General features: G+C 51.7%; 1 protein-coding gene across 4 annotated transcripts in view; it reads right to left on the reverse strand.

Annotated features, from left to right (window-relative positions):
* Window positions 1–23,475, reverse strand: part of FLI1 (Fli-1 proto-oncogene, ETS transcription factor) — a 122,756-nt gene that overhangs the window by 46,911 nt on the left and 52,370 nt on the right. For 3 of the 4 annotated variants that reach the window (XM_038535664.1, XM_038535665.1, XM_038535663.1), the window contains one exon: window positions 4,990–5,201. In XM_038535664.1, the coding sequence (XP_038391592.1) occupies window positions 4,990–5,201 (212 nt within the window). Of the gene's footprint in view, window positions 1–4,989; window positions 5,202–14,255; window positions 14,310–23,475 lie in introns of all 4 variants that reach the window. The other variant, XM_038535662.1, reaches the window with a different exon arrangement.

Below are 23,475 nucleotides of genomic sequence, written 5' to 3' on the forward strand. Positions count from 1 at the left end.
GCGTGTGTGGGGCTGATGGCCCTGTGAAGTCCCTACACGTCCCCTAGGAACATCCAGAGCCCGCTGCCCAGTGCTAGGGGGTCTGGGGTAGAGCCATGCTGACTCAGATCCTGCATGCCAGGCACACAAGGCGAGCGGGTCCTTGCATTTCCCCCCCACAAAATAATAACTCTTTCTATCACGAGATGTTTTCCCCAATCCCTGAGGGCGAGGCGGGATACAGCTGAGTTATTTGCAGACCACAGCCTGGGGTCAAGTCGCTGAAGTCTCCATACATCACAGAGCCTTTGGGCCACGCTGTTCCCAGAACAACTCACCTAACACATTCAACCACGACACGAAGAGCTGGAGAAAGGCAGCAAGCCTCCCACAACATGGGCAAGCGGGGCTTTCTCTGAGCTCGCCAGACCTCAGTCTCCCCACGTGACCCCGCGCCCCTGGTCCAAGTGACTTAATAGTGGGGTTAAAAAGCGAGAGGGGCTTTGTAGCTTTTAGGTACAGAGAATACCTCCTCCAGAGACACAAATATCTACAGGGTCTCTAATAAGCATGAACCAACTCAGAAACCCAAGCTATCAGAGGACACGGAGAGATGCACCTGCACCGCGAAGCGTGGGACGGTCCAAAGCGTCCCGGCCCGGTGGCGTCCAGTTTGAAGCACAATGTGAGCCCACCTACGTAATTTTCAGTTTTCTAGCAGCCACATTTTTCAAGCAACCCAGGTGAAATGAATTTTAAAATATATTAGAATATATTAGTATGTTAACTCACTACAGCCCAAAGAAAATTATCCAAAAGAAGTGATCACGCAGCCAAAAGAAACGATCGTTTCAACATCATCAATATGAAAATAACCAATGAGCTATTTTACTTTGTTTTCTCCCCCCCACACTCTTCGAAGTCCGGTGTGCATCCTACATTTCGAGCACGTGTCGGTTTTGGATTAGCCACATTTCAAGTGCTCACAAGCAACGTGTGCTGCATTGGATGCCACAAATCTAGTCCATGAGCCAGGAGACCCCAAATGAGAGAGATTCTCTGCTTTGGTTTTCCCACCTGAAGTTAGGAATTCTTTCTACTCAATGGGGCCATTTCAATAATACTCAGGGGGTTAGGGGACGCACAGTGTCCACGATGAGAGATTTGAATTGCCTGGCATCTTCCTCATAGTGTCTTTTTTTTTTTTTTTTTGTATGGCCAAATGATAGACTCATCCTCAGCAAAGTCATTTTTCTGAGAACCCTTGCTCCCTGCTGCCCACCAGGCCGGTGGCCTACGTGTGAGCTCTTGGAGAATATTTCTGAGAGCCCACTGGGTCTTCTTTGTTTCCCCAGGTGGGCGAGAACGCGCTGTCTTTCTGAACCTGCCGCGTCACCTGCAGAGGCTCTGGGTCAGGACAGGCAAATCAAAAGCAGGGGCTGCTCTGTGCAACCAGAGCCACGTAACTGCCACATCTGCTCCCTGGGGGCGTTCACACAGCTCTCCTCCAGCTGCCTGCTGCTCTGACTGCAGCCAGGGACGGCTGGCAAGCGGGTTCTGAAAGCTGCTTTCCTTGGGGGGCCCTCTTTGCCCAGGATTCGTACGCGGGGAGTGCTCTCCTGGGGAGACAGCGGTCAGCTCCTAAGTGCAGCCTCCCCGGAGCGCAAACCCAGGCTCTTGCCGAGGCGATGTCCACACACTTTGGTGGACTATATACACCCATGACCTATGTGGCTTTGAACAGGCATCTTCACCTTTGAGGCTGGGTAGCCGTGCCTCCATCTGCTTATTCATTTCATGACTATTTATTGAGCACCTACCATGTGCCGGGCACTGCTCGGTAAACAAAATAGGGCCTTGCCTGCATGGTAGAGAGGGATGTGATTGACCAGGAAGGACTAAGAAAAATCTAAGCAAGGTCCAGAGTGATGGGTGCCCCGGTCAGGGAAGGCCTCTGGGAGGGTGACATTCAGGCAGAGACCTGGAACAAGCAGGAGAGAGAGTCACATGCCTAGACAGGGTAGGAATGTTCCAGAAAGGAGGACTGCAGGCAGGAGACTCTGAGGCAGGAGTGTGCTTGGGGTCCAGAGTCTTATGTGGCTGATGCAGAAGGAAGGAGTGAGACAGGAAGGATAAAAAGGGTTTCATAGGGATGGGGGGCGGGCATAGGGAGGACTTTAGATTTTGTCACAAGCTATTAAAGGATTTGGAGCAAGAGTTAAATATTCTGAAAGGCTGACTCTGGGGGCACCTGGGAGGCTCAGTTGGTTGAGCATCTGCCTTCGGCTAAGGTCACCATCCCGGAGTCCCGGGATCGAGTCCCGCATCGGGCTCCCTTCTTAGTGAGGAGTCTGCTTCTCCCTCTCCCTCTGTGCGTGCTCTCTCTCTCTCATAAATAAATAATCTTACAAGAAAAAGAAAAAAGAAGACTTTATAAAAAAATAAAATAAAAGGGTTGGTTTTAGCCACTGTCTGAAGAACAAACTTCAGGAAGGCAAACAGAAGTGGGGAGAACAGGGTGCTACTGAGGTGGCCCTAGAAGGGCAGGAGCTGCTGGTCTGGCTTGGGGTGGGCCTGCAGGGGATTCAGGCTCCGACAGACCAAACCCACTCCAAGCGTGGAATCTGGATTTTCGATAGGCATCAGGAAGGTCCGTCCTGGGGTCGGGCCAGTTTGGGAGGCACTGCCAGGTTGGGTGGGGGCAGAAACTGGACCATGAGCCCCAAAGCACGATGTACAGGTGGGGAGGGAGGGGCCCGAGAGGCCGTGCCAGCTGTGCCTCCTCTAAATCCTTACGCGAGGCGTCTGCCAACCCCCTGCCCCCAAACCCTCTCTGCCTTTAAACATCAAAATGTAATTGCAACATTTATCTCCTAGGATCACAGTGGGGAGCAAATGATAAGATAATATGGAGAAAAACATTTAGCAAGTGATACCCTCCCTACACGGTGAGGACCTCATTATCTTTATTATCTTTGTGGAGAGACGCTCATGTGAGAGGCTCCTGGCTTAGAACCTCGAGGCCTTCGTCAACTGCTAGACTCTGGGACGGTGGCTGGGATCCCAGTGGCTGGTTCTGGTTAGTGGGGCTGAGATGTGGTAGGGCTGGGTGTTCCCACAGGCAGGTCTGGGACCAAGAGTTGTCTGGGGGAGGTCTCCTTCCCAGCTGCACGCTCACCCCCTTCTGTTGGCTCCTCTAGACTCGGTTCCTTGGTGACCTCACCCACCCTTAGTGACAGCTCTTTAGAGATGATGCCCAAACCTAGGTTCCAGCCCCCAAATATTATCTCCGCTTCAGTTTCCAAGGCCCAGTAGACATTTTTATCTGGATGTCCTACTGATTGCTCACAGGGACCTCAGAGGGAACATTGACATCTCTTCTCAAAGCATTTCCTTTCCTACCTCCCGTGGCTAACCGCACCATCCTTCCCAAAAACATGCAAGCTCAAGCCATTTTTTTTTTACTCTCTCCTCTCATATACCCTCTGTCCCCGCTCCCCCATAGACTTCAATATTTGTCCACCTGAGGCCCACTCATTATCCCTTTGCTGTGTCCTTCTTGTATCTATTCCTTCTGATTTCCCTGATCATTACCATCACTTGAATAAGAACTTGATAATTTCTTAGTGGGATATTTCACTAATGTCTTCTCTTTCTGACACTTCCTTCCCCGCCCACCCTCTGTACACAACTCTGTAAACCAAGCTCTGAAGATGTTACACGTCAAGTTTATGCTTCAGGTCGGTATCTGCATGTGGAATAAATCCTGTATTTTCTAAGCGTGCCATTCAGAGCCCCCTTTTTTTTTTTTCTTTTAAAATTTTTAAAAAACTTTTATTTATTCATGAGAGAGAGAGAGAGAGAGAGGCAGAGACACAGGCAGAGGGAGAAGCAGGCTCATGCATGAAGCCCGATGCGGGACTCGATCCCGGGTCTCCCCGATCACACCCTGGGGCAAAGGCAAGCGCTCAACTGCTGAGCCACCCAGGGATCCCCCAGAGCCCTCTTTTAATTTCCATTTTTATCTCCTTGTGCTGTAGGCCCATTGGCTGGCCTGATAGTCCACGAATAAGACTCATGTTTTCTCTCTTTTAAGCCTTGGCTCGGAAAAAAAAAAAAACAAAACAAAAAAAACAAAAAAAAACAAAAAAAAAAGCCTTGGCTCAGAACGATCGAGATCACTCTCGAGCACTTTCTGCGTCCTAGGCACTGCCCTGGGTCCTCCCTCCACCGCATCAGAGTCAACCAAACAGGCCCGTGAAGGAGCAAATCCTCCAGCCCCCGGTTCAGAAAGGAGGAAGCTGGAGCTCAGACAGCTAAATAGCTCGTCCGAGGGCACAGCCGGGAGTGAAACGTGGGCTACCCACCCTCCAGGTGTGCCCTTCCTTGCTCCTGTGATGCTTCTTTGCTTGGGCTCTCCTCCCTGTTTCCATGAGGAAAGTCTTACTGCCCTGGGCACCACCAGTTTCTAATACACCTCCCAAGTGTGATGCGTCCTCCCTGGCACAGGAAGCCTGTAGATGTGATCGTCTTTGTTCTCACTTCTCAACTTTTACTGCACGGATGGTTTGGTCATCTTTGAGACCGACCCAGAGAGGTCAAGTATCTTCAACAGGACAGGTAAGGTATGTCGTCACTAAGTTACCCCCAAGAGGGACTCCACCCAGGCCTGACACAAAATAGGCGTTCCAGAGTGTCTTCGTAGGGCCACGAGCCTGACTCTGACCTGGCCTTTGAGGGCTGTACCAAGGCGCAGAGAGCCAGATGGGCTTTCCTGGCCCTGCTCAACCCCCAGCCTTTCATCTCAACTCTCTAGAGACTGACTCAGGCTCCCCAGCCCAGCACCAGAGCTCCCACCTGCTGTAGACACCCTGAGGGCCAGAGGCCACTTAGGTCAGATCTGCTTGACTCAGATACCTGGGGAGCAAGCATGCCTGGAGCCTCCGCAGCCCCGCACCTGGCAGCCGGCCGTGCCCACCCCTAGGAGCAGCGCAGGCCTGGCGGGCTTACCTGGATCCATTCATGTGGTCATACTCCCGCTTGACATTGACCCTCACCGGCTGATTAATCCACTCCTGCTGCGGTGGGAGGGGGTTGATTTTGTGGGGCTGGCCATAGTCAGGGCTCCCTGAGGCGGTCATGTCAGCCTTGGGGAGATGGGCCGCCGCTCCGTAGGCAGAGTCGAAGAGGGACTGGTCGTCGCTCACCACCGACAGAGCCTCCTGGAGGGTCAGAGAGGGAGACGGAAAGCCCAGTGTCAGTTCACCTCATGTCACTCTTCACCTAGTCTCCTTCTGAGCTGGCAGGGTGGCCCAGGGCTACCCCAGGCGGCCAGTCCGGCTTGCTGATTGACTCACACTCCCGGGGCAAGTTTACCCGTATGCAAACTCACTGGGTTCTCAGCAGGTTACCCTGGGTGAGGAGGGGTTTGGGGCAGCGGAGTGGGGCTGGGGGGGCCTTCGGCGTGTGTTCACTGTTGGGTCTGTAGGAAGGAGGGCGGGGAGCAGGGGGCCAGGAGGAGTGGGTCCACGGTGTGCGTGTGTGCGGAGATCTGGTGGTGCTTGCCGGAGCAGTCGGGCTGGAGGGGGATATGAAAGTGAGCCTTGATTTTATAGGTGAGGCCAGCGAGACCCACCCAGAAAGGTTAAGCATCCAACTCAAGGTCACTCTAGGGAAGGGTGGGGCCCAGGGCTGTGGCTGCTTCTAATTTCAGTTTCCTTATCTGTAAACAGGAATAAGAATAGCTTTTTCAGAGCTGATAGGTGGGTTAAATGAGAAAAGGCTTGGTACAGGTGTCTAGCTTGAAAAACTGCCCCGCACTGTGCAGGGGGGTTCTCCAGGACGTGCGGTGCATCTTACACATCCGTGACTCAGTTGGGAGGCTGCCTGCATCCTGGGGACAGTGCTCGGTCATGCTTTCTTGCCTGGCTCCTGGAGATGAGAGCTTCCTGTCTTAATTCTGATGATTCAGCTTGCCCAGGAACGAGGGCAGAAGCCCAGCTCTGTGGATGGGGGAATCCAGCAGAGACTCTCAATCTGCCCACGCCTCCTGTCCCATCACCTGGTGTAAGGCTGGCTTGCGGAGATCTGCACTGCGCAAGGGAGCCTGGCACTTTGCAGGGACCTCCTACCCGCCGAAGCACCACGAGAAGATGCTCCCACTATTCCAGCTCACATCAGATCACAGAGGCCCCGGGCCACAGACTGGGGTGTGATGTTCACTAGATCGCATAATTACACCAAAGTAAGTTGTCCGCCTTTCAGAAAAGAAGGGAACGATCTCTAACCCAGAATTAATTTATAATCTATATAATCGGTAATTATACAATCTGCAATTGTGAAAATGAGATGGAATGATATACAGAAAATGCTTAGAACAGTCTCTGGCACCCACTGCCACCCGACAGATGTCAGCTATGATGATTCCTAGCGTTCCAGTGAAGGTTTTCTTAGGCTACTTGCTACTTTTCCCTTAAATTCACATGTTAGAGCCCTAACTCCAATACCTCGGAATCTGGCTGTATTTGGAGAAAGGGGCTTTAAGGAGGTGAGTCAGTTGAAATGAGGCTCTTCGAGTGGGCCCTGATCCAATCTGACTGGTGTCCTTATAGGAAGAGGATATCTGGACACCCAGAGCCCACCATGAGGAGAGGCAGCAAGCCATCTGCAAGCCAAGGAGAAGCGCCCTCAGAGCCCACCAGCAACCTATCTTGCACTTCCAGCCTCCAGAACTGTGAGAGAATAATCTGTTGCTAAAGCCACCCAGTCCATGGAATTTGGTGATGGCAGCCGTAACACAGCCCCTTTGCTTAAGCCCTCCTTATACCTTGTAAAATGACAGTCCGCTCTACCAGCCGACTGTCGCTGTTTCTCCCAGGGTCGTTCTCCACCCCAGCAGGAGGACAGCCAGATTTCAAAGAAAAAGGCTCTTCTGTGCCTGTTTCCGGCTGGGATCGAGGAAGAATTACTGGAACCTGCTCCAGGAAGTCTGCTCTTGCACCAGAAGGCTTTGGATGGTGTAGATACGGCCAGAGATGGCAGTTTCAAAGCTGAGCTGCCTGAACAATATCGAAAGGCTCACGTTCCCCCCCCCCCCCCCCAGAGGTGTCCCTTGACTCAGACCTAAGAGATGCTGGGATCCTTCTTCATGTTTCACTTAAGTGTCCTTGAGTCATGCTCAGATAAAAGCTGGGCTTCCTAGAACCCCTGTCTTTCCATTATTGGACCCATCCTCCACATCCTGTTAGGGAGCAGACCTGGCTCCAGGTCCCAAACCAGTTTTGAGTTGCCATCCAGGCCCTCGGTGTTATGGTTCCAGTTTGAAAAGCATGACGTTGTAATCTTCCAGAGAGTCGAGCCTGAGTCCCTGAAATTCCAGGGGGGTCCTACATGAGGAGCAGAGACACATTCCCACCTAGGACCCATCAGTGTGCTTCTGATGATAAAGGTGAACGCTCACCAACCCTGCTGCAAAGAGAGACCATGTAAGGAATCGGGTGTCGTCTTCTACTGCGGAGAGTGGCTTTATACTTGGCCAATCCTGCACAAATCTCGGAGTTTCCAATTAAAGAACATCTTATCTCCCTTCCTCGAGGTCAGGGGAAGCAATGGTGGAATATTTGAAGGAAAAGAGGTGGGACTGGGGATAGCGATGCCCTAAGGAAATAGGAAAGATCCCTCCCATCACTATCCCTAAAGAGAGCGGGCCAGGAAGCAAGAGAAGGCAGGGTTCCAAGTCCAAGGGCACCAAGCAGGTGGCAAAACCAAGGTTCAAGTCAAAGATGGCAACAGAAACAGAGAAGGTAAATTTGGGGGCTTGGATGGCAGACCATAGAGAGACTTCTGGGGGAAATGAGAACGAATAGCTGACGGGATAAAGTGGCTGTGTGGTAAAGGGCAGAACACTTGTTTGAACTCATTCTGGAATATAGTTCACAATCAAAAGAGACCCCAGCCAAGTGGTAATATCACAGGAGCAGAGAACCCTGGCTTCCTCCAGAACCTGTCTGGCCCCTCCTGCCTGACCGGTCTTCGTCCAGCAGGCCAGGCACGTGTGCGTCCCATTGCCTTTCTTTTTCAGGCTTTTTCCCTCACGACTACACGCTGGCCCGCTCCGCCCTCCCTCAGCCCTCCTTGCACATTCCCTGGTCAGCTGCAGCTCCCTTGGAAGTTGGAAATACATCCTGCCACGGCGCAGCCTCAAACCTCCGAGAGCTCGCTCCATGTGGACCGCAGCAGATCTCCTGCCAGCCGCTTGCTTTCCCACAACACAGCCTTACCCACCCTCACGTTTCATGACTTTCCCCCTCCTGCACCTCCTGCCCAACGCCCCCTGTTCCCACTATCTCCCTCTGTTGGGGCTTGCATCACTTTGTCTGGCCTTGGGCTGTGGGCACCCTTTCTTTGTCCTTTCCACCTGCATGTGCATCTGATGCTCCCTATTTTCTAAGGTAAATGAGATCTTCCTCACCCCATGAAACCTTCCCTGATAATTCCCTCTAACTCATTTGAGCTTTTAACAGCCCAGTAAGAATACTGCTTGGGTAGGCACAAGCCCCCTCTCTCTCTCTCTCTCTCACTCTCACTCTCTCTCCTACTTCCAGTCATTGCTAAGCAATTGCTAAGCAATGGGCTCCCCCCACCCTTGCCCCATAACAGCATGGAGAAAAGAATTTGTGGTTGGGGGAGGCTGGAAAGAGAGAGATGAAGGAGAGCAGCTCCTAAGGGCAGGAGGCCGGAGATGATGGCCACTTAGTGGGAATAATAGATTTGGTCAGACTGGACCCCAAACAGGCTGATTTAAGATCCTGGTGGACAATTAAATTGGGGATGAGAACATTCTCACCATCTCTGAAAGGAAACAGCACTCCTTTAGTCATTGGAGGCTGGGAGCTATGGGAGAATCCCAAGACCACACCCCTGGCAAGTATGCTTCTGTCTTTAAGATGGGGAGCCTTCTCCAAACTGCTTTGGTGCCACTGGGCGCAGTAAAGGAGGACAGGCCAAGAGGGAGGGGCGGGCACAGAACATGGCCCTGGGTGTCTGTGGCCGGCAGACTTGTGTGAGACATCATGTCACTGCTGGGGACTCATGGGGGCCACCGGGCGGTAACAGGTGTGGGTGTAGGCACCAAGCTACTGCTTTTATCACGTGAGAAGCTATTCAGCTGGCAGACATTTCAATCACATACTTATAGGTTTTACACACGTGCAGCTCTTGCTGTTTTATGTATGTCTTATAAAGCTGTTTACTTTTACTTAAACTCTTAACACTTCTAGAAGTTTAAACATAAAAATCTTAACACCGAAAACTCCTTGCAGGAAGGACTTGTCGGTTTTCAAGAGCTTTTGGCTCATGACTTGATAAGAATTTAATTTTTGGATGAGAAACTGAGTTTAGAGAGACCTTCCTCATGAAATTCACAAACTATTCTTAGGGCAACTAAGTTCCTTCAGTTCAGAACAGCTTCACTTTTTCTATTGACTTTGGACATGACACAAAAGACAAGTTATTCTTTACAAGGTGGTTGAGTCTGGGTTGCTTTGAGCACGCTACATAAAAATTGGCTTCAAGGTGAAGAAGACAGAAGGTATAGGCACCCTAACCCTGTGTGGCCCCTGTTTCAGGGTTAATTCTTTGCCCTAATAGCTGTCACTGGGAAAGGAAGCCCTGGATTGGTGTCATCATTATATTCTGAGAAGCATCTTTCCTTTGCTCTGCTGATTGCTGGGACAACGAGGCTTGTAATTCAGGGTGCTCTGGTCCCTCAGCCACTGAGTCCTAGACCCAGAGGGAGGCACACGGTGCCTTGACTCCAAGCACATTAGCACCCCACTTGACCCATTTGCCAGAGAGCTCAGACAAGGTCGACTACCTGGAGTGGCAGCTGGAGTTGTGAGCTAAGTGGATGGGCATATTTGCCCACAGAAATGTTGACCAAACTGTGTCAACCTTCCTTCCCATGATCCCCTGCTGGTCCAGGGAACCAACAGAGGTATAGGGCCAATGGGGCACCTGTCTTGGTATGGGATGCTCCTTACCCAGTTTGGATGAAGGGCCTTATAACATCGCTTCTAACATATCCTGCAGTCTCATTATTTAAAAGAGGTCATATACTCAGCCATTAGAAAGACAAATACCCACCATTTGCTTCGATGTGGATGGAACTGGAGGGTATTATGCTGAGTGAAATGAGTCAATCAGAGAAGGACAAACATTATATGGTCTATATTCATTTGGGGGAATATAAAAAATCGTGAAAGGGAATAAAGGGGAAAGGAGAAAAAATGAGTGGGAAATATCAGAAAGGGAGACAGAACATGAGAGACTCCTAACTCTGGGAAACGAACTAGGGGTGGTGGAAGGGGAGGTGGGCGGGGGGTGGGGGTGACTGGGTGGTGGGCACTGAGGGGGGCACTTGATGGGATGAGCACTGGGTGTTATGCTATGTGTTGGCAAATTGAACCCCAATAAAAAAATAAATTCATAAAAAAACAAATAAATAAATAAGTTGAACTGATAAAAAAGAAAAAAGAAAAGAGGTCATAGCAGACAATTAGCGTAGCATTTGTTAGGTGTGAGGCCCTATTTATATGAGTAATCTAATTTAATCCTCTTAGCAATTCTATGAGGGATGCACTGTTATTACTTCTATTTTTTTCAGCTGGAAACATGGCAATTCAGAGAAGTGAAAGAACTCGCTCAGGTGACACAGCAAGTGAGTGTGATCTGGGGTTCAAATTCAGGTCGGCTGCCTGGTCCCCTCCCAGGGAGACCGTGAGTGCTCAAGGACAACTCCTGAGTTTATTGTAATTTAGAGCCCAATTTTTGGAGCTGGGAAGAGACGAATCCCAATCTGAGCTCCATCAGTTGCTCATTAGTGCGTCACCTACTGCGATTTATTTATACTCTCCGAACTTCATTTCCTTATCCATAGAATGAGGGTAATGACAGTGCCTCACCTGGCAGATATTGAATAAAGGTCAAATGAGATACTGCAAGTGAATTTCCCAGAGCAAGTGTCTAAAGTTCTTAGGATATGGGAAATAGTCAAATCTAAAAGAATCTGGATGCCAGGAGTTGGCATTGGGACCTCTGCATGGGAGCCATGAGATGGAGCGGGGGGGCGGGGGGGGGGGGTGCGGGGAGGCAGATAAAGCCAGAGATACACCTTCTTCTCCCCTGGGTGAGTTATTTCAACGGAAGTTGCTTAAGGTTCAAAATTAGCAGGTTTGGAGATAATAGCAAGATTTTGAAATGCAAATTCCATGAGGGTTTTGAGAACAGAGTCTGCTTCGCTAATGTGTTTCCACTCCTATTTTTCAAACCATGCACGTTGTTTCATTGCAGCCCGAAAACCTCTCTTTCTGGCTTCTGAATTCAGGCTTCTAGATGGCACAGATAACATTCTGTTAAGTAGCCAGGCAAGTGACGGGAAGAGCCATTTAGTGCTGAGCTAATCAAAGTAGAGGTGGCTACCACCTACTGGGAGTGCCACGCGTACATCGTACATCGTATATGGGAGAAATATCAGAAAAATGCCATATGCGTCTGTGAATTCATTAATAAAAAAACTTCCCTATTTTGGAATTTGTCATCTACATATATATATAGATAGATATACAATAAATATATATATATATTTCTTTCTTTCTCCTTCCTTCCTTCCTTCCTTCCTTCCTTCCTTCCTTCCTTCCTTCCTTCCTTCCTTCCTTCCTTCCTTCCTTCCTTCCTTCCTTCCTTCCTTCCTTCCTTCCTTCCTTCTTCTTTAAATACTAGCAGATGTATCTTCCCAAATTTGTTTTCCTTAGATTAAGACAAATGTTACTCTCCGTGTGCACGTCAGTTGGGTGATAGGGAGATGTGGTCAGAGCATTGCCACATGATGGCCTGACTGATATTAATGATGAGCAAACAATTGCATCTCTGAAAAAGCTTTGTTGAAACAGAGATGGAAAAACCCCCAGAGTAGCGGGAGGAAAAAAAAAAGTTTAAGATGATGCCTGGATCATCTCTGCATTCTATTTGGGAATACATGAAAGAAATTTCTGCCGTGGCCCGGTCCCCAGAAGAATACACGTAGAAGAGTCAGAGGAGGAAAAGCGCCAGACGCCACCATGGAGGGGAGACCCTGTCCTTTGCTCATTCTTACTGCTGGGTTGAGTTTTTATGCTAAGCACAGGGAATGATCCAAGACATGGGGCCCCAAAAAGCACTAATTCTACTTTGTGTCCTCCCCCTTACGCTCCCTCTCCCCTGCCCAGAACCCTTAGAGTACCCGTCTCTGTGGCCAATGAGCTTGGCTGGGTGGGTGCAAGGGCCGTCAAAAGCAACCACCCCTCCAAAAAAAAAAAAAAAAAGGCAACCACCCCAAGTTCCCTGCTGCTGCCCTGCTCAGCGGGTCCGCCGGAGTCCCAGACCGGGCCTCTGGAAAGCTAATCTCTGGGTCACCGCAGGGAAGCACACCAGCTTTGGCTTTTTATTACATTCTTTGCATAATGACATGAAGTCCCTTTTCTTGTCAGCCAGACAGCATATGAAATTCAGACAAGATTCTAGGTAGGAAGCAAAATGCTCTGACTTCTCTGTTTTCGAAAATCGGCGGGCTCTGCAGCAGTGGGACCATCCAGCTCGGGGTGGGGGCAGGGGAGGGGGGGGGTCTCGTCACAGTCACATCTAAAGTACCGTGGTCATATCTAAAGCTGTGAGTTAGGTCGAGCCTTTTGCTTCTCTGCCTCTTCTCTCATTGCCAGCCATGCACCCACTCCTCGCTCATTATTTCGGCCCCACAGAGGGCAGACGGACAGAAGGTAAAACTCCAAATGAAAAGAACGTAAACTTGGGATGCCTGGGTGGCTCAGCGATTGAGTGCCTACCTTCGGCTCCGGTCATGATCCCAGGGTCCTGGGATCGAGTCCCGCATCGGGCTCCCTGCAAGGAGCCTGCTTCTCCCTCTGCCTGTGTCTCTGCCTCTCTCTCTGTGTCTCTCATGAATAAATAAATTTTAAAAAAATGAAAAGAAGGTACGCTCTGTGACAGGTTGAATAAAGAAGAAGATGGAAAGCATGAGTCAGTCACCAGATATTAAGCGGAAACCCCTGGGTGCACGGTGTGGTGCTGGAGCTGCCTTGTGCTCGCTCATATTTGCCGGGCTGTCTTTTCCCAAAAGGGCCATGATGATATAGCCAAGCCCTGCCACTCGCCGTCAGCAGACAGGCTCTACTTCCCTGCCCCCTGGAGCCCAGCCGGGCCTTTATAACTGCCTCAACAAGCAGAAGGTCGCAGGAGTCACGTGGCGGGCCTTCCGAGGCCAGGTGATAAAAGGCAGCAGGACTTCCACCTGCTTCTCGTTCTGTCTCGGGGCTCTAGGCCTCGGAAAGCAGCCACCATGCCTCGAGGAAGCCCAAACCAGCCCACGCAGAGGAACGACATGCCTGGAGAGGCCCGCACGGAGAGGACCCCGAGGCCGCCAGCCACCGGCCGGCATCGGCCTCCAGACTCGGGGCGATGAGCCTTCAGATGAAGGTCATGCTCACGAGCATCATGGTTGTTTTCTGTGGCTAAGTTTCAGCACAACTTCTTACGGAGCCTCAGGGACCAGAACATTTCCTACCACTTTAATCAGCAACAAGAGAACCCGGATCCAAGGCTGCGGAGGATGATTGAACCCGTACCCTTTTCACTAGGTTTCTGACCCTGGCTGTGGGAATCGGCGTCGGGATGAACCAGATGGGGAAACTGAGCCTCTCTAGGTTCACTCGGTGAGGAAGAGTCCCTCTCGGCCTTCGGGCCTACCTCCCCTGATAACCACCTAGTACGAGGACCCCTAAACAACAACGAGAAAACAAACAAATAAAAAGCAAACCAGGACCACTTTTTTTTTTTTTAATTAAAAGAATAAACAGAACAGGCACTATTTGATACTCTGAAGCTCACAAGGAACTTGTACGACTGTTACCTCTTTTAAGCATTTTAAGAGGTTCATTAGGATCCTCATATTATTAAAAAGGAAATTGAGGCTTAAAGCGGTTCTACTATGCCTTAGGTCTCTCAGCTAGTGAACCGCTCACTGGTAGCCCGACTGCAAAACTCACGCTCGCCCCTCAAACTCCTTCCAGCCCCGTGACTATAGTCCTCGGTTGTGCCACAGAGCCAAACCCACCACGGGAACTCAGAGCGCTTCGCCCATTTTCTCAAGTTATTTTATTGAACTCTCTGCCCCCCTCCCCCCTTCCCACTCCTTCTCTCCCCCCTCCCCCCCTTAAATCTTCACTTACTGGGGAGGGGGCTTCTGCAGCAGGCGACCCAGGGAAAGGCAGCCAGCCAAGTTCCTAGAAAATGGAATTAGAATCCTTTGCAGATGAAAGTACTTTATTTAATGGAGTTTAATAAATTAAGGGAATGAGTCTAAATGAGTTCAGAGAAGAGGGTCTCTGTGTTCTATAAAGGCATGCCGTGTAACAGAATCCAGAGCTGTGGCCTTGTGTTAATCACGGTCCCCATTAGATGCTTCTCCAGCTCTCCCATGGTATCTACCTTTGCCTGTTGACTTTGAGTTTTCACAGTCACTGTTTTGACCATAACCACATTTAAAGGGCATCTCTAAACATCAAAGTTAAATCCTCCTCCCACAGAGAATGATTTTACTGCTGAAAAGAAAAAAAGTGCTGAATATGGAAACTAACAGGAAGGGGATAGAAGGTTAGTCTGAACCCCAAGACGGGAACACTTTATAGTATGCTTTACTTTCTGTTTCTTTACAATGGGTCTGACGGCTCTCCTGCCTGCATTTTCTCGACGACAGTGGGGGTAGCAGAAGGCCCAGCAAAGACCTGTGGTGTAGGGTGGGTTGCCTTTGACCACCCAGGGGTCAAGCTCCACTCCTCTCCCATAGTAGGGGGTGACCTGGCCCCTGGGGTGGACCCCATGGTGTCGGAGGGGTAGCTGGGGACGGGGATGGGAAGCGGAGGGCCGCTCGGGTTAGGAAGCTTTGGATGTTCTCCTCTGCGAACCGGAGCCCACGTTCTGCTGCCAGTTCCAAGGGGCGGAGAGGGGTAAACTGAGCCCCCGCTGGTCCGATAGGGTTATGGTGGTGACAGCTGTCAACCAGCAACACAGAAGCCCAGGCGCCACGGGGGAGGAGCAGACAGGGGAGGACGGGGACGGACACCCAGATGTACCAGCGCAGTTCCCTGTGTATTGATTTCACTCCTCAACTGCATCGGGACTTTATTGGGCCTCATTTCACAGGGCTGGCAGTTCCAGGCGCCACAAACACCGCAACGCTTCCACACCAGTGGCCCCTTTCCCTCCTCTGGCCCGAGGGACGACCAACAGCTCAATGATTGGCACCGCGGGTCCCCCTGGACCCTGCTCCAAAACCAGGGGTGGGCGCCCCAGGCCCGGGGCACACGTGTACCCACCCTGACCTGGAGGGTGGGGGTCTCTCATTGCAGAGGTGGTGGCCAGTGAGGACCACTGACATCCGGCCTGGCCTGGGAGCAGTCTCTCTCCCCGCGAGGACCCTTGAGCGCGCTTGCCCCCGAAGGGGTCAAAGGCAAAGGGGCAGAGGAAATGGGCCTCTTGGGCTCTCCCCTCCCCCCACAGGGAGCTGCTTCTAAATGGTTTCAATGAAAGGCCCCAGTCCCACGGGTCCCACGCTGGGGCAACGCGGAGCCCTCCTGGCTGAGTGCATTTGGGCAAACTACCTAAGCGCTTGGCTCCTGGAAAATCGTAACGGTCTTCTACCAATGTGTCATGCTCTCTGACGACGATGGGCGGCCACACTGCCCTGCCCGCAGACAGCTGAAAGCGTGGAAGCAGTGTCCTCTGAGGGCAGCGGCTGCAGGGGACCCCCCAAGTCTGCCTTTCACCCTGCGCAGGGTCTGCAGAACAGCCTGGGCGCTGGGGACAGCTCCTGCCCCGTCCCGTTGCTTGGCAGTGTCCTCGGGGCCTCCTTGTCTCTTGGGTCTGGCTCACTAGCCTGACCGGGAGGATCTCAGCCTGGGCTGCGGCGACAAGAGGGGACTCTGTGTGAGGACGGGATGGGGGGCAGTGAGGCCGTTCAGACCTGAAAGGATGGGCTCCCCCAAGGGGCAGACAGTTGCCCAGCAGGGGTGGAAATGGCACTTTGTGCAAAGTTTGCAGGCCCTGGGGAGAGGAGGAAGGTGCCCTCGGGTGCTTCTTTGACGCCTGGGGTCACGAGAGCTTGCCCATCCTTTTTTGTTCCCAAACCAGGTCGGCTGCTGGAGGCACCCTCCAGGGAGAGAAGCCCCCCCCCCCCCCCATCTTACCCTCGGTTTTCCCTCCTACTTGCTCTCTCAGCTCCTGACACCCAGTAGGTACGCAGTGATGACCTTTTCTGATGGATAAAAGCCCCAGAGCTGAGAGGAAGCGCAGCGACGCCCCCGCATGCCCTGCCAGCCCCTCCGCCACCGGCTGGGTTTCCTGTCCTGTGTCTGCCCTGTGGGCGACTTCGATGAAGCCGGCGCCCCACACTTGCCTGCTTTCCTTCACAGCCGCGCCCCACGTCCCTTCCTCGTTCCCGCTGACCGCTCCTTCTCGACAGCCCCTCGAGGTCCTGTTCCTAGAAGCTACGATCTTATCTGACAATTTCCTCGTGTGACAGTTTCCGTGGCAACCGGTGTCCTCCGAGTCACAGGAAGCCCACGAGGAAACGTGCGCCGGTGGGGGCCCCTCGCTGTCTCCCCTGCAGCTAGGCCCGTGGAGCACCCCGGCAGCAGGGGGAGGGCACCACCACCCCGGGGAGCGGGGCATCCGGCCTCCTGCGCCCGAGCTGGGCGGGGGGTGCCAGCCACGGCTGGCGCCACCAGGGACAACTCCGTGTCACCGCAATGGGCGCCAGGCCTAGCGGGAGAGACTCCGTATCAGTTCATCTCCTCGCAGGGCGCTGGGCAACCAGGGGCCCCTGAGCCCATTTCGGCTCCAGTCGGCTTGTCTCCTTCCCATGACTCAGGCCCCAGGGGCCACGCTTGGTGACCTCACGCCCGACGAGTCCTGGGTGCGTGATTTCCAGCTCTCACATCTGGATGAACCATCCTCCCTCCAGGGTGCTTCGTTCTGTTGGGGCCCTGACGGCATGTGGTCACCGCGCCATTGCAGCGACGTGTGGCCGAGTCCCCGAGGGTGGGGGTCCATGGAGGGAGGGGTTCTCTTCTGGGCCGGCTCAGCAGCCCTGACCCCATCTCTGCCCAGCATCCCGGCTTTAGTCCTCCCTCTGTTCCCCTCCTCTGGCACCCCCTGCCCCCTGCTCACATTTCCCTTCTGGAAATGCCCAGAATTTCTGCACTGCCCGCCTCCGGCTCCCATTCCTTCTCTCCCTCCTGCTCCTCCGCATGCTAATGTTCTGTTTAAAATAGATTCTCCTCTGGTTACATAAGACCCAGCCCTCCGAACCTTGGGACGCCTACTGCCCCCTGGGTGCCTGCAAATACCCGGGTGAAAACCCGCTTCCTCTGCCCTTGGCTCCCACCCCGGCACAGCACTACCTCGGCAGCCCTCCTGCCCCATCAGATCTCATTGATGCACCAAACTCTCATGGAGGGCCTGCTACGGGTCAGGCCTTGGGCGAGGCACAGAGATAAAGATTCCCCAAAACTGTACACTTGTCCTCCAGAAGTTCCAGTCTGGGCAGAAGACTGATCCAGACATCGATATTCGTGTGGAGGTGGGAAGACACAGCAGTGGCAGGGGCTCGGGGAGGCCTCCTGGAGGAGGTGGTGCCTGAGATGACCTTCCAGGACACGTCAAGTGCCACGACCTCCAGGAGCTTCCCGCCCCCTCCAGCCCACCACAGTCACCTCCTACACTGCTGAATCCATACTACCTTCTATCTCGACCACCCATTCAGCATTTTATTCCAGACTGCTTGGTCACTCGCTTTGCTTTCTCCTTCGCTCCTACCATCTGCGGTAGGTGTTCATCGGTTCACCTTCTGTGAGACCGTAAATCCCTCAGGGACGGATCTTCTTTGCCATTTTCCCTAGACATTATTACCACTGATGGAGAGCCTTGACTCCCTCATCCCTACAGCGGGCACAGTGACAGCACCCGCTTGAGACGGGGCGAGTTAACACACGGAAAGGGCCCCCCACTGTCTTCTTCGAGATGTCGCCTATGGAGCCAGACTGACAGGATCTGGATTCTACATCTACCTCTTGGTAGTTCTGTGACCTGAGGCAAGGCTTTTTAAATCTCTCTGTGCCATAGTTTCCTTTTCGGTAAAATAGCGATGACAATAATTGTATTCTCACTCATGCCTGGCACATAGTAAGCAATCTCGGAACCTCATCTTCTTTATATGATTCAGAGTCTAACTTATTAAGAAAAGCACCTCATTTCTCTGGGCCTGTTTCTTAAGTTACAGCATTAAAGGACCCAATTAGATGATACCCCAGATCCTCTCCAGGGCTCCAATCCTAAAATCAATTAGTGGATTGATCCTACACCCCCATTTGCCTGAGACAGTCCCAGTTTATGCCTATTGTTCCAGAAAATGCTAACTACTACCTCCCTTCACTCTCAGAATGTTCCCGTTTGGGTGACACATTATATGTATGAGCAAGCTCAGATAGCTCAGTGTATCTTAGCTTCATGGGACCATTGGTTGTCATCCTTGCTCCCCCTTCCAGGGAGGAGGTAAGGGGAACCGAGGACAGCCTGGTCTCTACACAAAAAGCCAAGCATCCGTTCCTCTTGGAGCTCAGGCTCCATCTCCGGTACACAGCTGGTCTTTCGGTTGGCAGCCACCCTCAAAGCGGTCGCCCACTGGGTTGGCCTTCATCCTTGTTTGACTTGAGTGCCAAACCTAGGCAGTCTGGCACCGGGCCCCCTGTCTCTCGGCATCCATCTATAGGAAAAGCAGATATTTTGTGAACAAGTCCTGCCATGGCCTTCCAATGAAAACATCTCAGTGGGATTACATGGAGATATTTTCTTTGTCAATCTCAGTAACGCTTTAGAACAGAAAACCCAGCTGAAGCCCACTGACAGTTCCTGGGGACTTGGGGCTGATTTAGTTACTCTATAAAGGATACTTAGAGCTCTACTCTTGGAAGCTTCTGAAGGGATTGGCCGTGACCAGTAGGAGCCTGTCTGTCTCTCTCAGGGACATGTGTCATGGTGGCGGTAAGGCTTAATCCTTGACGGCTCCAAAACTTAGGGGAAATGGGACAGTAGCCCTCCAGGTGGGGACGCCCTGAGCAGATGTGCACAAACTTCATCAGCAACTTTTTCCTTCCCGTTCCCTTTACTCCGGGCTCCATTGTCAAAGGCTGTCGAGTTCTTATACTGCCACTTCCACTTAGTTTTCTGCACGGTTGAGATCTCCCACGTTCATTATGGCCCTGGTGATTTCCACGAGAGGGCCAAAACCAGTGATGTCACCCCCCTCCCCCCACAGCCCTGCACTTCTTGGGAAGCTATGGAAGCAAAACATCCCTGGGGGAACCTTGTGGTCACCTTGCTCCTTCTAATCCTGACTCAGTGAAGGTCTCAGGTCTAACAGCCTGAACGACTTCGAAAATGTGAAGGATTCTGGAAGAGAACATGAACATGCTCTTTACCCTCAGTCTTACCATAAAATCAAAATTAAGAAACACAATGTTTCTCCAAACATATTATTCTTTTACAGAGAAAGAAATTGAACTCCCGCATTGGTCGTCTAGACCAACACTGTCCAACAGAAATTTCTGTGATAGGAAATGTTCTAAAATCTGCACTGTGCAGTGGAGAAGCCACTAGCCATGCATGGCTACCGAGCATTTGAAATGTTGGCTAGTGTGACTGAGGAACTGAATTTTAAAATTTTATTGAATTATAGTTCATTTCAACATAAATAGCCACTAGTAGTGACCACAGTGACCCGCGTAGCTTCCAGACACTCAGGCGTGGTGGCCGGACTCCGTGCTACTCAGAACCTGCGAAAGTCGCTTTGGCTTATTTCCCTGACACATCCTGTCTCATCATGGGATCATGAACGTATCTGCCACCAGAAAAGCATTCATTCCTTGATGCGTTCATTCATTTAACAAACATTTACTGGACCTGTGCTACGTGCCAGGCGCTGTAATAAAATTCGGGAATATGTCAATGGAAAAAATAGGATCGCAGTGTTAAGAGCATTATTGTTTCTATAGAATTAGGAGATTTGTAGAACCCCACCCCCCACACCGGTCCGACGCTATCTCTGCAGTCAACTAAATATTTAACAAGTACGCAGATGACTCTTTGATTAAGGGGGTCACCCCGGACAGGTCAGTAGCAGCTCCACATCTGCTGTGTGCTCTCGGGGACGAAGGTGTGGCAAGAGAGGGAGAAGGGGGCAGGGGGGGAAGATCCTGAACTCGTGACCGCAGGAATTACGGTCTGTTGTGAGGATTAAATAAAAACAAGGCTCATGAAAAAACTCTGGCAAGTGTAAGGTGTCTGCGTTGTTAAAGTGCCGCAGCTCCTGAAACAGTGTGGGCCAGTGGCTCCCACAGGCGCCCCCGTCCAGCGTCTCGGAGAGCAAGAGAGCAGCTGAGCCAGTGCCTGGTGAGAAGGTAACAGGTCGCGAAGCACAGAGAGTACAACCAACTGTCAAGGCAGGGGGATTTCAGAGGAGAGGAAAGCAGTGAACTGAGCAGGAGTGTGGCCAAGGGGCAGGGCATTAACACTTCATTGATGATCAGCAAACCTGCTGCAGGGACTTTCCTGGTCATAAATAACCAGCTAGGACCTCAGGTAAACATTTCGTTGCATCCTCTGAAGAGCATACAGCAGGGAGAAGGAGGTGTAGACTCCTGGCCACCACCTACAAAGGCTATGCCCAAGGGCACTGTCCTCCACTGAGTGCAATGCCGAGGCTCTCCCCGAGGGTCCTAAAACAGCACCTAGGTCTCCAGGGCTCTGCAGGAGCAGGGGTAAGATCCTGCGGTAAGGTGGCCCTGCATCCCGACTGGCTGGAAGGCAAACTCTGCTTCTCGGGCCCAGAGCCCAGGCCTGAGTGGCCATTCAACCAGAGCTCACAGGCTGGGTGCCCCTGACCCTATAACACATCCCTGGTGCTTCTCAGGGCTTCAGCCCTTGGGAGAGCAGCCGGTGACTAGCACAGCCCAGTGCCTGGCAAGCCCAGTGCCTGGCGAGCGGATGACACCAATGCTGCCTGGTAGCCCTTCTCTTTTTTTCCTCTAGATGAACAACAACATTTGCATGAAAACAGGATCTTTGCTGCTGCCCATTCTCTCCCTTCTCTCCTCCTCCCTTCCTTTCTGGTCACCCTATCCCCATCCCTCCCAGGCCATGGTCCAAACATCATCTAAGCAAGGGCCTTCCCTCCCATCTCCAAGAAGGGGCCCTGCTTGACCATTAGGATGCTTCACATGACCTCACCCCTCTGAAGGGAGGGCTGTGTAACAGTAATTCCCTCCAGGTCCCAACTGTCAACCTTCGATGGCCTGGTCTCATTGAGACAGACTTGCTCTACAACCTTCACTGTTCTAACCCAAAGGGATCACCACACTGTAGTTTGAGAGGGGGTCCCCCTTCCCTCCTGGGAGATCAATCCTCCTACTTATTTTAATATAGGCTTTTGTGGGGAAAAAAATTGCAATCTCTAGGCACACAGAAAATTAACTGGGGCCAGTAGGGAAGAGGAGGGGGTCAAAGTGTAGTGGAGCCATGTCAGGCCAGGCGAGGAGAGACTTGATGGACCATATATACCAGCTCTTGCTCTTTGACCACCCAACGCTATTCTAAGATTGCTCTGAGCTCATCCCAGCCTCCCAAGGAGCCAGTCCTATAAGCACCAGATGTAAACTCCACAGGGAAAAGTGAATAGATAGAAAACTGTTGCCTTTAAATACCATTATTTGTTGTGATAACAGATTTACTCTTTCAATAAATCATTTGCCCTCGGTGGGTCCCTCAAGAGCTTTATGGAGAGCACCCTTCAGTTTAGAGACAGTCTGATTGCTCTCCCTCTGTATGCACGTGAGCACCCATTCCCAAATATTTCTTTCAATATACAGCTTCTCTCCCAACCTCAGACCACTTTGAGTCTGAGGGTTTCTTGGGAGATTGCTCTCTGTACTCATGGAGCGCAGACGTGCCTTGACGTTGATAGCAAGGAGGCGTCTGCCTCCTTCTAACATTGGGGCCAGTGAATCAGGGCCCATGTGTCCCTCACACGTGGGCACAAGAGGCCCAGCTGGAGGGTCTGGCCAGACCTGATGCAGCTCAGACGTGGCCCTTTGCTCCTGCAGCAAGAGGAAAATCCTGTCAAAATGGCTTAACGATCTTCTAATATTTCCATGCAATTAAGGCCACATCTGTCTCCCAGGCCCCCACACTCCTTTGCTAGTGCACAGACATGAACCAAACAGTCTGTCTTGTCGATCTGGAAGGTAACAAAGAGCTCCATTCATAACTGTAGGCACTTGCACTGCTTTTTTTTTTCAAAGTAAAATAGAGTTTTCACTTTGAGAATAACCTGTGTGGCAAGCAAGCGAAGGATTTTTCCCCCCTAATAAATCAAATTCAACAGCCTAATAAAATGCTGGCTCCCCCATCACCCCCCCCCCACAGCCTCCCCCTCCCACTGTCCCACTCTCTGCCAACAATCCCTCTGAATGCAGACTCGTGGGCGCACCCAAAGATGCTCGGGGAAGGTGAGCTGGGAGCATGAAGGGAATTCAAACACCTTTTGAAGGCGGGATGGGTTTGTGAGGCAGATGAAGTCCCGAGATGGGGAAGGGTGGGGGACCCTGGGTAGGTAGGTAGGCAGCCTGTCTTCCCCTCCCCCACTTTGCCTCCTTTCTCAGCCCTTCTGGTTTCAAAACACTCCCCCCCCCCTTTTTTTTTCTGCTGCTCCCTTTACCCCACTACCCATCCCCAGGCATTGAGTAAACCTTCTGCTTCCTTCTTTTGCATGGAGAGGAACAAGAGAACCATGTTCCTAGGGATGGAGCATGGGCTCTTGGACCACACCTGCTGCTGAGCCCTGCAGGAGCTTGCCTCTCCTCAGAAGCAGGCTCAGAGATCTCCCTGGTCTTTGAAGCCTCCAGAGAGTGAGTTTGCAGGAGATAAGTGCTGATAAACATCAAGTTTGGTGCTTATCTGCAGCAAACACAATCTTTTGAGGTTCTCTCTGCGCTCACAGGCCATAGAGACTCTAATCAGAAAACAGAAGGGAAAATGCAAAACCCAGCAGTATTTGCTGCTGCTTTTTCTTCTTCTTTTTTGTTTTGTTTTGTTTTGACCTACACACTGGAAAGCCCAACGTAGATACTATAATACAGGGGACTCCAGAGTAGAAACACAGCCCTGCATCTTCACTTTGTTCAATTTTTTTGTTGTTGTTGTTGTTGTTCCGACGTCAACAGAGGAGCTATTTTCAGTCCCAGACACAAGAGGATGAGCCAAGCGTTGACAACAAGGACAATTTGCCCCTAGCATTTTCTTTCCTATAATGTTTTCACTGCTGTTGTGTTATCTGGC

The sequence above is a fragment of the Canis lupus genome, chromosome 5 (genome assembly GCF_011100685.1).
Source record: "Canis lupus familiaris isolate Mischka breed German Shepherd chromosome 5, alternate assembly UU_Cfam_GSD_1.0, whole genome shotgun sequence".
Classification (NCBI taxonomy): Eukaryota; Metazoa; Chordata; class Mammalia; order Carnivora; family Canidae; genus Canis; species Canis lupus.